Source organism: Hemitrygon akajei, chromosome 1, assembly GCF_048418815.1.
Source record: "Hemitrygon akajei chromosome 1, sHemAka1.3, whole genome shotgun sequence".
Lineage (NCBI taxonomy): Eukaryota > Metazoa > Chordata > Chondrichthyes > Myliobatiformes > Dasyatidae > Hemitrygon > Hemitrygon akajei.
The window spans coordinates 212,217,175-212,230,436 of NC_133124.1; the positions used below are offsets into that span (position 1 = coordinate 212,217,175).

The 13,262-nt window shown below is 42.8% G+C and overlaps 1 protein-coding gene across 5 annotated transcripts in view; it reads right to left on the bottom strand.

The window, feature by feature from the left end:
- Positions 1 to 13,262, bottom strand: part of slc4a5a (solute carrier family 4 member 5a) — a 174,057-nt gene that overhangs the window by 33,988 nt on the left and 126,807 nt on the right. Inside the window, exons 18-21 of one of the 5 annotated variants that reach the window (XM_073060059.1) lie at positions 10,346 to 10,459; positions 8,758 to 8,871; positions 6,597 to 6,758; positions 4,401 to 4,579 (exon numbers count right to left, since the gene is read on the bottom strand). In XM_073060059.1, coding sequence (XP_072916160.1) covers positions 4,401 to 4,579; positions 6,597 to 6,758; positions 8,758 to 8,871; positions 10,346 to 10,459 — 569 coding nt within the window. The remainder of the gene's footprint in view (positions 1 to 4,400; positions 4,580 to 6,596; positions 6,759 to 8,757; positions 8,872 to 10,345; positions 10,460 to 13,262) is intronic. The other 4 variants (XM_073060076.1, XM_073060068.1, XM_073060084.1 and 1 more) reach the window with 4 other exon arrangements.

Here is a 13,262-nt window from a genome sequence, read left to right on the forward strand (position 1 = left end):
ACATCACCAATAAACTGAAGCGGAAACCCCCCACTGCTTGTGGTTAGAGTTCTCACAAAGTAAGATGGCTGTGGTTCTTGAAAGACACTTTCAGCTATCCTGGGCCATGGTTGCAGCATCTTCAGCTCTTTCATCATGAGCTCAGGGAGTGTATGTTTGCTGATGGTTGTATAATGTTTCATTCTGTTTGCAACTTCTCAGATAAAGAAGCTCTTTGTGCCTGCTTGCAGCCTAGACGATTTTCAGGCAAGGGCTGATAGACGACAAGGAACATATTTGCCAGGCAACCACCATGCAAAGTTCAAGGTAAAATTTATTATCAGAGTACATACATGTCACCACATACAAACCTGAGATTCTTTTTCCTGCCGGGGTACTTACCAAATCTATAGAACAGGAACTGTAAGTAGGATCAATAAACAACAAAATGTGCAAATGCAAATATAAATAAATAGCAAACGCATGAAATAATGACTCCTTAAAGTGAGATCAAGCAATGCACACAAAATGCTGGTGGAACACAGCAGGCCAGGCAGCATCTATAGGAAGAAGCACTGTCAACGTTTCAGGCTGAGACCCTTCACCAGGACGAAGAGGACGAAGGGTCTCAGTCTGAAACGTCGACAGAGCTTCTCCATCTCCATCTCCCTTTGGTGCTCCCCTCCCCCTTTCTTTCTCCCTAGGCCTCTCATCCCATGATCCTTTCCCTTCTCTAGCTCTGTATCCCTTTTGCCAATCACCTGTCTGGCTCTCAGCTTCACCCCACCCACTCCGGTCTTCTATCATTTTGCATTTTCCCCTCCCCCTCCTACTTCCAAATCTCTTACTATCTTCCCTTTCAGTTAGTCCTGACGAAGGGTCTCAGCCCGAAACGTCGACAGTGCTTCTCCTTATAGATGCTGCCTGGCCTGCTGCGTTCCACCAGCATTTTGTGTGTGTTGTTCACAACTTTCTGCAGCTTATTTTTATCCTTTGTGGGGGGGGGCCCCTCCTCCCCATACCAGACAGTGATGCATAGAACATAGAAATTTACAGCACATTACAGGCCCTTCGGCCCACAATGTTGTGTCGACCATGTAACCTACTCTACAGACTGCCTAGAATTTCTCTAGTGCGTAGCCCTCTACTTTTCAAAGCTCCACGTACCCATCTAAGAGGATCTTAAGAGAGCCTATTGTATCTGCTTCCACCACCGCTGCTGGCAGTGCATTCCGCTCACTCACCCCTCTCTGTTGAAAACTTACCCCTGACATCCCCTCGGTACCTATTTCCAAGCACCTTAAAACTATGCCCCCTTGTGTTAGCCATTTCAGCCCTGGGAAAAGCCTTTGGCTATCCACATGATCAATGCCTCTCAACATCTGATACACCTCTGTCAGGTCACCTTTCATCCTCCGTCGCTCCAAGGAGAAAAGGCCAAGCACATTCAACTTATTCTCATAAGGTATGCCCTCCAATCCAGGCAATATCCTTGTAAATCTCCTCTGCACTCTCTCTGTAGTATTCACATTCTTCCTGTAGTGAGGTGACCAGAACTGAACACAGTACCCCAAGTGGGGTCTGACCAAGGTCGTATATAGCTGTAACATTACCTGACGGCTCTTGAACTCAATCCCACGGTTGATGAATGCCAACACACCATACGCCTTCTTAACAACACTGTCAACCTGTGCAGCAGCTTTGAGTGTCCTATCTACACAGACCCCAAGATCTCCCAGATCCTCCACACCACCAAGATTCTTACTATTTATATTATATTCTGTCTTCAAATTGGCCCTACCAAAATGAACCACTTCACACTTATCTGGGTTGAAGTCTATCTGCCACTTCTCAGCTCAGTTCTGCATCTTATCGATGTCCCGCTGTAACCTCTGACAAACCTCCAGACTATCTACAACACCCCCAACCTTTGTGTCATCAGCAAACTTACTAACCCACCCTTCTACTTCCTCATCCAGGTCATTTATAAAATTCACAAAGAGGAGGGGTCCCAGAATGGATCCCTGTGGAACCCCATGTAATCAGTTAAAATGCACAGAGAGTCTAGCCCTACTCCTTCCTGTCACCACTTGATATTTTCTGGTGTTACAATCAATTTTAAGCTATAGGGATCATCTTTAACCATAAACTGGACCTGCCCAGTAAATGGAATGGATACAGGAGCAAGTCAGGATTCAGACAAACACACTGCGGATCTCAACACAGTGCTAGTGTGGCAACGAAGTTACACCAGTCACAGAGCCACACTCGAGTAGAGACCTATCTCCACCCTGCCACCTATGTTTCGATGTACATGTGATACATAAGTCTCATACTGAAATATGAAATTTCCTGCACGTTCATCATTCATATCCCAACATTTCCTGTCAATCTAAGGGCCACTATCATATCCGATTCCACCACCAACCCTGGCAGCACATCCCAGGCACCCACCACACTCTGGGTAAAAAAAAACTTTCCTCACATGCCTCTTTAATCTCTAGTCTGAGCCTGACTCGACCATGACTGCCGTTTCTTTATTCTCTCAGCTTTCTTTCTTTGTTCTTCATTCTCGTAACGAAAATACCGGGATCCAACAGTACAGAATCAGAAATATATATAGTTTGATTAAGCATTCTAGTTTGTTTAAGTAATTCATTGTGGGTTATATGTAAAAATATGACAATTGCAAACATCATCATACCACCAGATGATGCATGCATGCAGCACTCAAAGAAACCACAAAGTTAGACTCACATTTCAGACTCCTCTTTCTTCCTTTGAATTAGTTTCATGTTTTGAAGTTACGAAACGTATTGGCACCATTCTACACTAATCCCATTTACCAGCAGACATTGAGACAGTAGCTTTCCAGAATCTAACGGTCAGGCCGACCGGCACTCTTATGGTCATTGGTCATGGTTAGGAAGCTTGGGTTAGACCTGTCCACTCAGGACCAGCTTTATCTTCTCATGCAAATCAAGATAAAATCTGCAGCATTGTATCTCAGATCGGCTGATTGTTGACTTCAGGAAGGGCAAGGTGGGTGAGAATGCACCAATCTACATTGGGGGATCGGTGATGGAAAGAGTCGACAGCTTTCAATTCCTGGGTCATAATATATCAGATGACCTATTCTGGGCCCAACATATAGAAGCAATCATAAAGAAGACTTGCCAGCATCTTTACTTTCATAGGACAGTGTGACACCAAGCACTCTAACAAACTTCTACAGAGGCACTGTTGAGAGTATCCTGACCAGTTGCATCTTGGTTTGGTACAGTAATTGGAATGCATGGGAACGTAAGAAATTACAGAGAGTTGTGTACTCAGCCCAATACATCACGGGCACGTTCTTCCCCACCATTGGTAAGAGCTGCCTCAGGAAGGCAATATCAATCATCAAAGATCATGCCTTACCAAGGCCATGCCATCTTCTCACAACTCATGCACAGCATGTAGGCCTGAAGGTCTACACAATAGATTCAAGAGCAGGTATTTCCCTTCAACCATAGGGTTCTTGAACCAACTTGCACAACCCCAATCACTACATTTTGGCAACACCATGACCACTTAGACCACTTTGCACTAAAGTGGACTTTGTTTGTTCTAATTGTGTTCTTTCTTGTAAAAAAAATTGTATATAATTTACATATATGTTGTTTTTCATGTGAAAGCTGCTTATCAAATGCTACGCGCCTTTGATGCTGGAGTAAGTTTTCCATTAAACCTGTTTGTACGTATACGTCGCTCTTATTGTCATTTCAACTGTAACTGCTGGTACAGTACACAGTAAAACCGAAACAACGTTCCTCCAGGACCATGGTGCTACATGAAACAACACAAAACTACACTAGACTACGTGAAACAACATAAAGCTACATTAGACCTCAGACCTACATGGGATTACATAAAGTGCACAAAACGGGACTACATAAAGTGCACAAAACCGTGCAAGACAGTGCAATAATTAATAAACAAGACAATAGGCACAGTAAAGGGCAAATTACAATATAATAATAAATGATGTAAATGTAAACAATGTTTTAGCAGAAATTGAGAAAGAAATGAGCAAAAATTGCAAAGGGAGTGGTGTGTGTGTGTGTGTGTGTGTGTGTGTGTGTGTGTGTGTGTGTGTGTGTGTGTGTGTGTGTGTGTGTGTGTGTGTGTGTGTGTGTGTGTGTGTGTGTGTAAGTTGGTATCAGACTAGACTCTGAGAATTGAGGAGTCTAATGGCTTGAAACTATTACACGTGCACATGGCAATAGAAATAGATTTTGACTTTATAAAATTTGTTTATTTTTTATTTTTATTCAAAAATTGCGTATAATTCAACTTGTGAAGCTGCTGTGGTTAGGTTTTTCATCGTGTCTGTGCATACATGACGATAAACGTAGTCTTGGACTTTTGCATGCACCTACCTGACCCCAAGAAACTGTGGCTGTTCTCCGGGTGCGCTCGTTTCAGTTTCCATCTTTAAGCCGTCAATGTGTGCGATGGAAATGACAGTGGCTGCTACGTACCATGGGAGGCCCATGAAGGAGCAAACTGCTACCAGGAGACCAACCCAGAACAGATCCAGATGGTAACCGGCTCCTTTCTGCAGTAGAAGTAGAGGATCATTGTTAATCCAAATGCCACATAGTGTTCAGTACTTCTTTCAAGCAGTAAAACTAAGGGCCAAAGCCGAAGTTGATAGGGTTTTGATTAGTAAGGATGTCAAAGGTTATGGGAAAATGGAATCGAGAGGGATTATAAATCAGCCATGATGGAATGGTAGAGTAAACTCAATGGGCCAAATGGCCTATTTCTGCTCTTGTACCTTATGGTTTAGCCCAATCATTCTGTGTCATACTTGGCTCTCTAGACAAAGTCAACAGAGCATGGCCTGCTCACACCAGATGGGCCTCCAGCCCAATGCTTGTGTGAAATTCATTGTCACAAACAGCAGTGGAGGCCAAGTCACTGGGTATGTTTAAAGCGGGAGCTGACAAGTTCCTGATTAGTAAGGGCATAAAAGGTTACAGGCAGAAGGCAAGAAAATGAGGACGAAAGGGAAATAGATCAGCCATGATAGAATGGCAGAGCAGACTTGATGGGCAGAATGGTCTAATTCTGCTCCCATGTCTTTTGACTTTCCTTGAGCTAAAGAAATAGCCAATTCACCACTTTGTGCAAGAAAACCCCTGAAATCTCTCTCATAACTTTCCCCTACAAGCCTCTCTGCCATCGAGGACATCTTCAAGTGACGGTGCCTCAAGAAAATGACACAGTTACTGAGGACTCTCACCATCTGGGACGTGACCACTACCATTGGAGAGGAGGTTCAGGAGCCTGAAGGCCCATGCTCAGTCATTCTGGAACAGCTTCCTTCCTCCTACCATGACATCTCTGAACAGTCCGCAAACTCCTGAACACTACCTTAAAGTGGCAGCAAAGGATTTGAAGAAGTTGAAAAGAGACCAGACCGGGGAATGTTGGTTAGCTCAGAACCCAAGGTTATGGACATGGCTTTACCAGTGGCTTTGGGGTGCAAGGGAGGAGTGAAGCGTTGGGCAGAAGGCAGGGAAATGGCAGAAATGATTAACAGCTCTGTGGCATTGACATCATCAAGGTTCAAAGTTCAAGCTAAGTTTATGATCAAAGTAGGTACACACTCAGTGGCCTCTTTATTAGGTACCTCCTGTACCAAATAATGTGGCGAATGAGTGGATGTTTGTGGTCTTCTGCTGCTGTAGCCCATCCACTTTAAAGTTCGAGGTGTTGTACATTTAGAGATACTCTTCTGCACATCACTGTTTGAGTTATTGTCACCTTTATGTCAGCTTGAACCAGTCTGACCATTCTCCTTTGACCTTTCTCATTAACAAGGCATTTTCACTCACTGAACTAGTGCTGACTCGATGTTGTTTTGTTTCTCATACTATTCTCTGTAAACTCTAAAGACTGTTGTGTATGAAAGTCCCAGGAGTTTCTGAGCTTCTGAGATACTCAAACCACCCCGTCTGGCACCAACAATCATTCCATGGTCAAAGTCATTTAGATCACATTTCTTCCCCATTCTGATGTCTGATCTGAACAACAACTGAACCTCTTGACCATGTCATCATGCTTTTATGCATTGAGTTGCTGTCATGTGATTGGCTGATTTGATATTTGAATTAACGGGCAGGTGTACCTAATGAAGAGGCCACTGAATATATGTCACCAGATACTATCTTGAGATTCATTGGATCCCATGACGTATACGGCATCAGCCAATCAGATTTAATCATCAGGAAAAACGGATATAAAAATTTCCAAAATAATCAAAGGTAAATTACTAAAGAGCAAAAGCACAAAATTTACTAAATATTAGTTAGGAGCACCAAAGTCAAACTGACAACAATTAGTGGATCAGCAAGCCAAGGAATAAGAAACAGGTGTAGCTTCTGGTCTCGGATTCTTCATCAGAATGGAAAGCAATTAGGAAAAGTATTAATCAGAATGTACCTCCATGAGTTTTCAGTGGGAAACCTTTAATTCTTTTAGGAATGTTATTGAGGGAATAGTCATCCTCCTGACCAATTGTTGCTATGGAAACAAGGTGCAGAAGAACGCTGCGGCCTGTTACCTACCCTCAGCTTATGCTCCTTCCTGTTCACAATCACTCCTGTGATCTGCTGGTCCATGAAGATCAGGATGGTGACAAGGAGGGCCGGAAGAGCACTGGCCAGGTAGACCCACCACGGATTTTTCCCGAAGGGGATAACAAACCACCCCCGGTCTGCTCGTGTTGGCTGAAGGGGAGGGGTGAATGAGGGGAATTACTCTGTTAGTTTGCACGCTTCTTGAACGTCACTGCCACTGGTACAGTTTATTAATTTATTTAAAGATACATTGAGGAACAGTCCCTTCCAGTTCAACGAGACGCATCACTCAACAACCCACCTATTCTAGCCTAATCACAGTACAATTTGCAATGCCCAATTATGCTGATAACCGGTCCGTCTTTGGACTTTTGGAGGAAACCGGAGCACTCAGAGGAAACGCACAAGGTCATGGAGAGAATGTACAAACTCCTTACAGATGGCGCCGGAAGTGAACTCTGAACTTCAGAATGCCCCGACCTGTAGTCGAGTTGCTCTAGCTGCCATGCTACTGTGTCGTGTTCTATTTCATGCACCTGGTAGGATAAACCTACTGAACGACTGAGGGTGCTGGAATATCTTTAAGTGCCATTGTCTCTCCACAAGGACGCGAGGAAATAAGAGCATATGCAGGCCACTCGGCCCCTCAAGCCTACCCCATCATCTAAAGACCCAGGCCTCGACTCTTCCTGTGTACCGGTTGCTCGTAGCCCTTAATTCCCTGATCTTTCAAAAATATCTATCTCAACTTTAAATACTTCCGTAGGTCCCACCTGCACAATCCTCTGGGCTAGGTATTTCTCAAAATTCAGAGTTTAAAATAAATTTAATGTCAAAGAATGTATGTACACGTCACCAAATATAACCGCCTGTAAATCAGAAGCGGCATGCCATCCTTGGGGAGTGGAGCTGTTTCTCCTAGTAAACATGTCTTTGAGCAGGTCCACCCTGTGCTTTTTTTGGTTCTTTATTATAAGACCTAACGAAAGGCACACACCACCATTGATGCTGCCTGACCTGCTGTGTCGGTCTCAGTATTGCTCTGGATTTCCAGTACCTACAGAATCTCCTGTGTTTATGTAGAATGAAGTGTAAAGTGTGGCGGCTACAGTGAAAGCACAGTGCATGTAGACAAGAAGGTTTAATATCATAATGAGGTAGAGAGTGGGGTCAAAAATCTATCTTATCATGCTACAGTAGGGTGTCATTCAGTATACTAGCAGGGTAGAAACTGTGCTTGAGCCTGGTGGTACTTGTTTTAAAGACTCAGCAATTGTCACTTACCCCACCACTAACAACTACATTTCCAAAAACTTGCCTGGGATAATGGAGAGTCTGAAATGGAATTGGATAGTGCCCGGAAAAACTTTGTAGGAGTACAGATTCACCTCTGCTCTTTGCTTCTGTGGTTACCAATTGAACACTGACTGCCTTTTCTTTAATTTGTTGAAGTCCTTCGCCTTACTATTTTATTTTCTTGAATGTCTCAGGTCACATGATGACAAATTTGAGTTATATCATTCCTTATTTTGTCTAACCTTGCCAGCATTCACATCAGCAATGAATCCTCTTTATGTCTTCTCAGTGCAAAAATAAAATCCTAATTTCTCAATGCAAAAAAAAGTCACATAAAAAATAAAATGGTCTACTCTCCTAAAAATGTACTGTGCTGAAAGAGTCTCCAGACAAAATTTCTTAAAAAAATTATTTGATATACAGCCCTTCGAGCCGTGCTGCCCAGCAATCCCTCGATTTAACCTGAGCCTAAACACAGGATAATTTTCAATGACCAGTTAACCTAGCAGTCGACAGTTCTTTGGACTGTGGGAAGAAAACGATGCAGTCATGGGGAGAAGGTACAAACTCCTTACAGGCAGCGGCAGGAATTGAACCGTATCAGATCGATAGCTAGAATATGGCAAGTGTGTATGTGCCCAGTTGCCCAGCATGCACCATTCCTAACATAACTCAGTAAAAAGTTTATGTTAGTAAAAAGTTATGAATCACTCTACTCTGTTGTTGTTCTTGTTCTGCAAATACATAACATTAAGGCTTCAACTTTTGTAAGATCCATAAGTCAGTACAACACTCAGCCCATTCCTTACTATATCACCCGTAAATGGCAAAATAAAAATCCTTTGGCATTTACCTTCAGCTCTGTGGGCACTTGGAGTTTTGGAGTGTTCAGTCCAAAAAGCATATCAATCCCAACAAAAATCAGAATAGATGCGAAGATAGAAAAGTCACTGATAAGTTTCCGCAGCTTAGATAGACCCAAGAGATGGAAAAAAGACATCCAGACAAAGAAGGGAGGAAGGGTGAATGAGAGAAAGAGAGAAGGAAAGTATTAGAATAAACATTTTCAGTGTCGGTTCATGGGAAGATGATATGTTTGACCTCATGTAACCTTTTATATCAATTTTTCCCAACTGGAGATTTATCTGAGATATGTGAAGCCCAGAGCAGTAAAATGACTCTTTTGCTAAACTTTGGGGAGACTTCATTAAAACTGGGGTGATTTATTAAGTCCGGAGCCTGTTTCTGGTTGCGTAAACACATGTCAGTGAACGAGAAAGTTGGACTGTGGTGGTTTGTTAACTGATTGTTGGTCTCATAAGACGCATTTCTCAATCTCATCTCTCTGAAGGAAGTTAAGGGACAGAGCTGCTGGCTGTGGTTGCAAACATGGATTTCAGTGGAAGACATGGATCACAATTAACATTAACATCACAATTAACATTAAAATGCAGTTGGAAAGAAAATGTGTAGCTCAGGTGGTTGATGGTTGGGTTGAGTTGTCTCCGATCTCGGCAATTTACTTGCAAACGTTTCATCGCCATACAAGGAGACATTATCAGTGCTCTGTTAATTTGTGGTGTGTCATGCAAATCCGTGGCCTTTATATACTTATCAGTCAGCTGATTGGTCATCATTTTGGAAACTCAATTGTGATGTAGGTAGGGGGTCTCATTGCTGAATGGTTGTGTGGCGAACTCTATGTGTTGAGGCCTGTAATTTAGCCCGCATTGGCTTATAACAGGTCTACAAGTCTGCTTATAGAATTGTTCACAGAAGACCATGCTCCTAGGAATTGTCTTGCATGCTATGACTTTCATGATTCAACTTTCGTAATGATGGCAATCAGCTGATCGATAAGTACTGTAGATAAAGGTCAATTATTTGGAGGACACAGCACTATTAACAGCGCACTGATGATGTCTCCTCATACGGTGATAAAATGTTTACAAATGAATCGCTAAGATCAGAGGACAACTCAACCCAATCATAAAATGTAGTCTCTCTCAGTTTAATATTAAGCTGTCTTGATTTGGATTGTGATGCCCTCTTGCATTCTATCTGCACAGATCTCCCAGACCGAACTCTGAAACCTATCAAGTTCTAGACTCACTGGTTTAAAGTCTTCATGTTTGGAAGAGTTAAGTCATTTGGTGCCAGGCTAGAGATAACCACATCACCTCCACTCCAGTGCAAGCCAGGATTTGCACAGAGTAGGCATGGTAGAAGATAAAGATGGTCCAGAAAGACCTAAAGAATTGAAGGTGTCACATTGAGTGTTGAGAATAGCCAGTTATTCTGAGTCAAACTTGGAGAAACAAGAGAGGTTCTGTTCAGTATCACACCATGCAGTTCAGGCCTGTTTTGGAAGATAACTTCTAAAGGATGCATACCAGAGGGACAAAAGGCACAACTGGGAAATAGACACATTCTATTCAAACCTTGATTCTGTTGGGCACATGCAGTTTGGGAGTTTCCAGTCCGACCACAGCATCGATGCCACAGAAAACAAGAATGGAGATGACCGTGGAAAAGTCAGTGATCAGGCTTCGGATCTAGTGGAAAACAAAGGGGTGAGTAGAAATGGGGAAGGAAAGCAGAAAGGATGGGTACAGACACAAGCAGGGACTGGGGCCAGGTGTAGGGAAGGTGTGTAGGGAAATAGGCAGCAGACCTTGCAAAGTTAATTCAGCCAGATGTAGAGAGTCTACACAAACAAACTCAACAAGGATATCAAGAACTTTAGAAATGTTTGCTCCCATTTGAAAAAAAATTACTTTTTCATTTTGCATTGATCTGTCCTTACCTGGCCAATGAGTCACAGAGTAACACAGCACAGAAACAGGCCCTTCAGCCCATCTTATTGATGCCTGCCAAGATGCCTTTATAGGCTAGTCCCATTAGTCAAAGAATGCATTAACACAAGGGTTCCCAACCTTTTTTATGCCATGGACCCCAACCATTAACCAAGGCATCGTTGGACCCCAGGTTGGGAACCCCTGCTTTAACATCTGCAGCAAAACTCCAATAATTTGGCATCCGACTGTTCAGAGATCCTGATCTTCGACATCTGGTTCACTCATTAGTCTGGAATATCAGCCGGCAATCCAAAGAGCAAGTGGGAAGTACAGCATCCAGGGTGTGGGTTGGAGCAAGGGGATGGTGTCTGGAAATCCAGGGGTCAAGAGCATGGGTAGGTTTGCAGTCAGAGCCACGGCCTGACACGCTTGTATATTTCCTGCTATGTTTGACCTCATCAGATTCATTGGAAAATGTATTATGCTGTTGTATAACACAGAAGTGTGGAATGTTTTTGAGTATTAGTAGGAATGACATCCAACTGTCTGGAAAACTTGCTAATCCAACACCATTAAAATCTCAGCTGGAAATCTTGAGGAACTCACAAAGTACTGAAGGAACTCAGTGGATCAGGCAGCAAAGTACATTTATTATCAAAGTATGTATTCTATATACAGCCTTGAAATTTGTTTCTTTACAGCCAGCCAAAAAAAAAAAGAAACCCACCTAGAGTACTGTGTTTAGTTCTGGTCACCTCACTACAAGAAGGATGTGGATACTATAGAAAGAGTGCAGAGAAGATTTACAGGATTGAAGAGTGTGCCTTATAAGAATAGGTTGAGTGAACTTGGCCTTTTCTCCTTGGAGCGGCAGAAGATGACCTGATAGAGGTGTGTAAGATGATGAGAGGCATTGATCGTGTGGATAGCCAGAGGCTTTTTCCCAGGGCTGAAATGGCTAACCTGAGGGGGGCATAGGTTTTAAGGTGCTTGGAAGTAGGTACAGAGGAGATGTCAGGGGTAGGTTTTTCACACAGAGTATGTTGTGTGTGCGGAGTGCACTGCCATTGACAGTGGTGGAGGTGGATACCAATAGGGTCTTTTAAGAGACTTTTAGATAGGTACATGGAGCTTAGAAAAATAGAGGACTATGTGATTGGGTAATTCTGGACCGTTTCTAGGGTAGGTTACATGGTTGGCACAACATTGTGGGGCGAAGGGCCTGTAATGCGTTGTAGATTCCTATGTTCCATGTTCAATAGAACACATTAAAAAAGACTGTAAGACACCCAGTGTGCAGAGAAAAGAAAAGTAAAAAGGAAAAACAAAAAAACAAACAAAAAATACTCTCCATAGTTGCTGCCTGACCTGCCGAGTTCCTCCAGCACTTGTGTGTTCCACCACAATCTCAAGTGTGCCTGATTATTAGAGTTTTATTGTGCCTCTCCTGCTTCAGTCCATTGTGTTCCCATTTCTGTTCAGATCATACTGGGGCTGGGGGGTGGCGGGGGGAAGAGGAGATTACCGAATTTGGAACTTGGGCCCTGCTTGCTTAATTTTAAAGTCACACTTAGTGCATTTGAGATTTTTTTTTGCTCAATACTTCAGTGCAGATCAAAATACAATGTCCCATTTCAAGGTTTTATCATTGGTTGGGCTGACAATGGCAAGCTTCAGTGATCAAAGCAGCCTTGTTATCAAATAGGAAATAATAATTGGATTCAAGTTTTAAACTCAGCAGAGTAATCTCTGCCTCTGTGCTATATCTGTCTATCTACAGCAGGGGTTCCCAACTTTTTATGCCATGGACCCTGAGGGGTCTGTAGACCCCAGGTTGGGAATCCCTGCTCTATAGAAAGGTTTCTGTGACAGGTTATTTTGTTGGATCAACACCTTCAACTCAAGAGGTATGAGTTCAAATCAAACCAGAAAATGGGAGAAATTAAATTGAATTAGTTTTTATTAAATCCAGACTAAAAAAATATTCTGTTATCAAAGATGACCACGAAGCTATTGAATTATAATAAGATTCTTTCTGGATAACAAATCTCCCTTGGAGAAGAACTTCTATCCTTATCAGCTCTGGTCAATATGAAACTTCAGATCCATAACAAAGTGGTGTGTGTGTGTGTGTGTGTGTGTGTGTGTGTGTGTGTGTGTGTGTGTGTGTGTGTGTGTGTGTGTGTGTGTGTGTGTGTGTGTGTGTGTGTGTGTGTGTGTGTGTGTGTGTGTGTGTGTGTGTGTGTGTGTGTGTGTGTGTGTGTGTGTGTTTTTTTAATTTGGATGAAAAACTGGATGGTCGGGTTAGTAAATTCACAGACAATAGAAAGATTAGCTATGTTTTGGACAATACAGAAGATTGCTGAGGGATTCAGCTGGACATAGAATAGTCGCAGACATGGGCAGAGAAATGGCAGATGAAATTTAATCTGGTCAAGTGTTAGGTGCTGCACTTTGAGAGGTCAAATACACAGGGACAGTGTACACTACATGCCAGGACCCTTGAAGGTGTTGATGTACAGAGGATTCCTGGGTTCAAGTTCATAGCTCTATGAAAGTG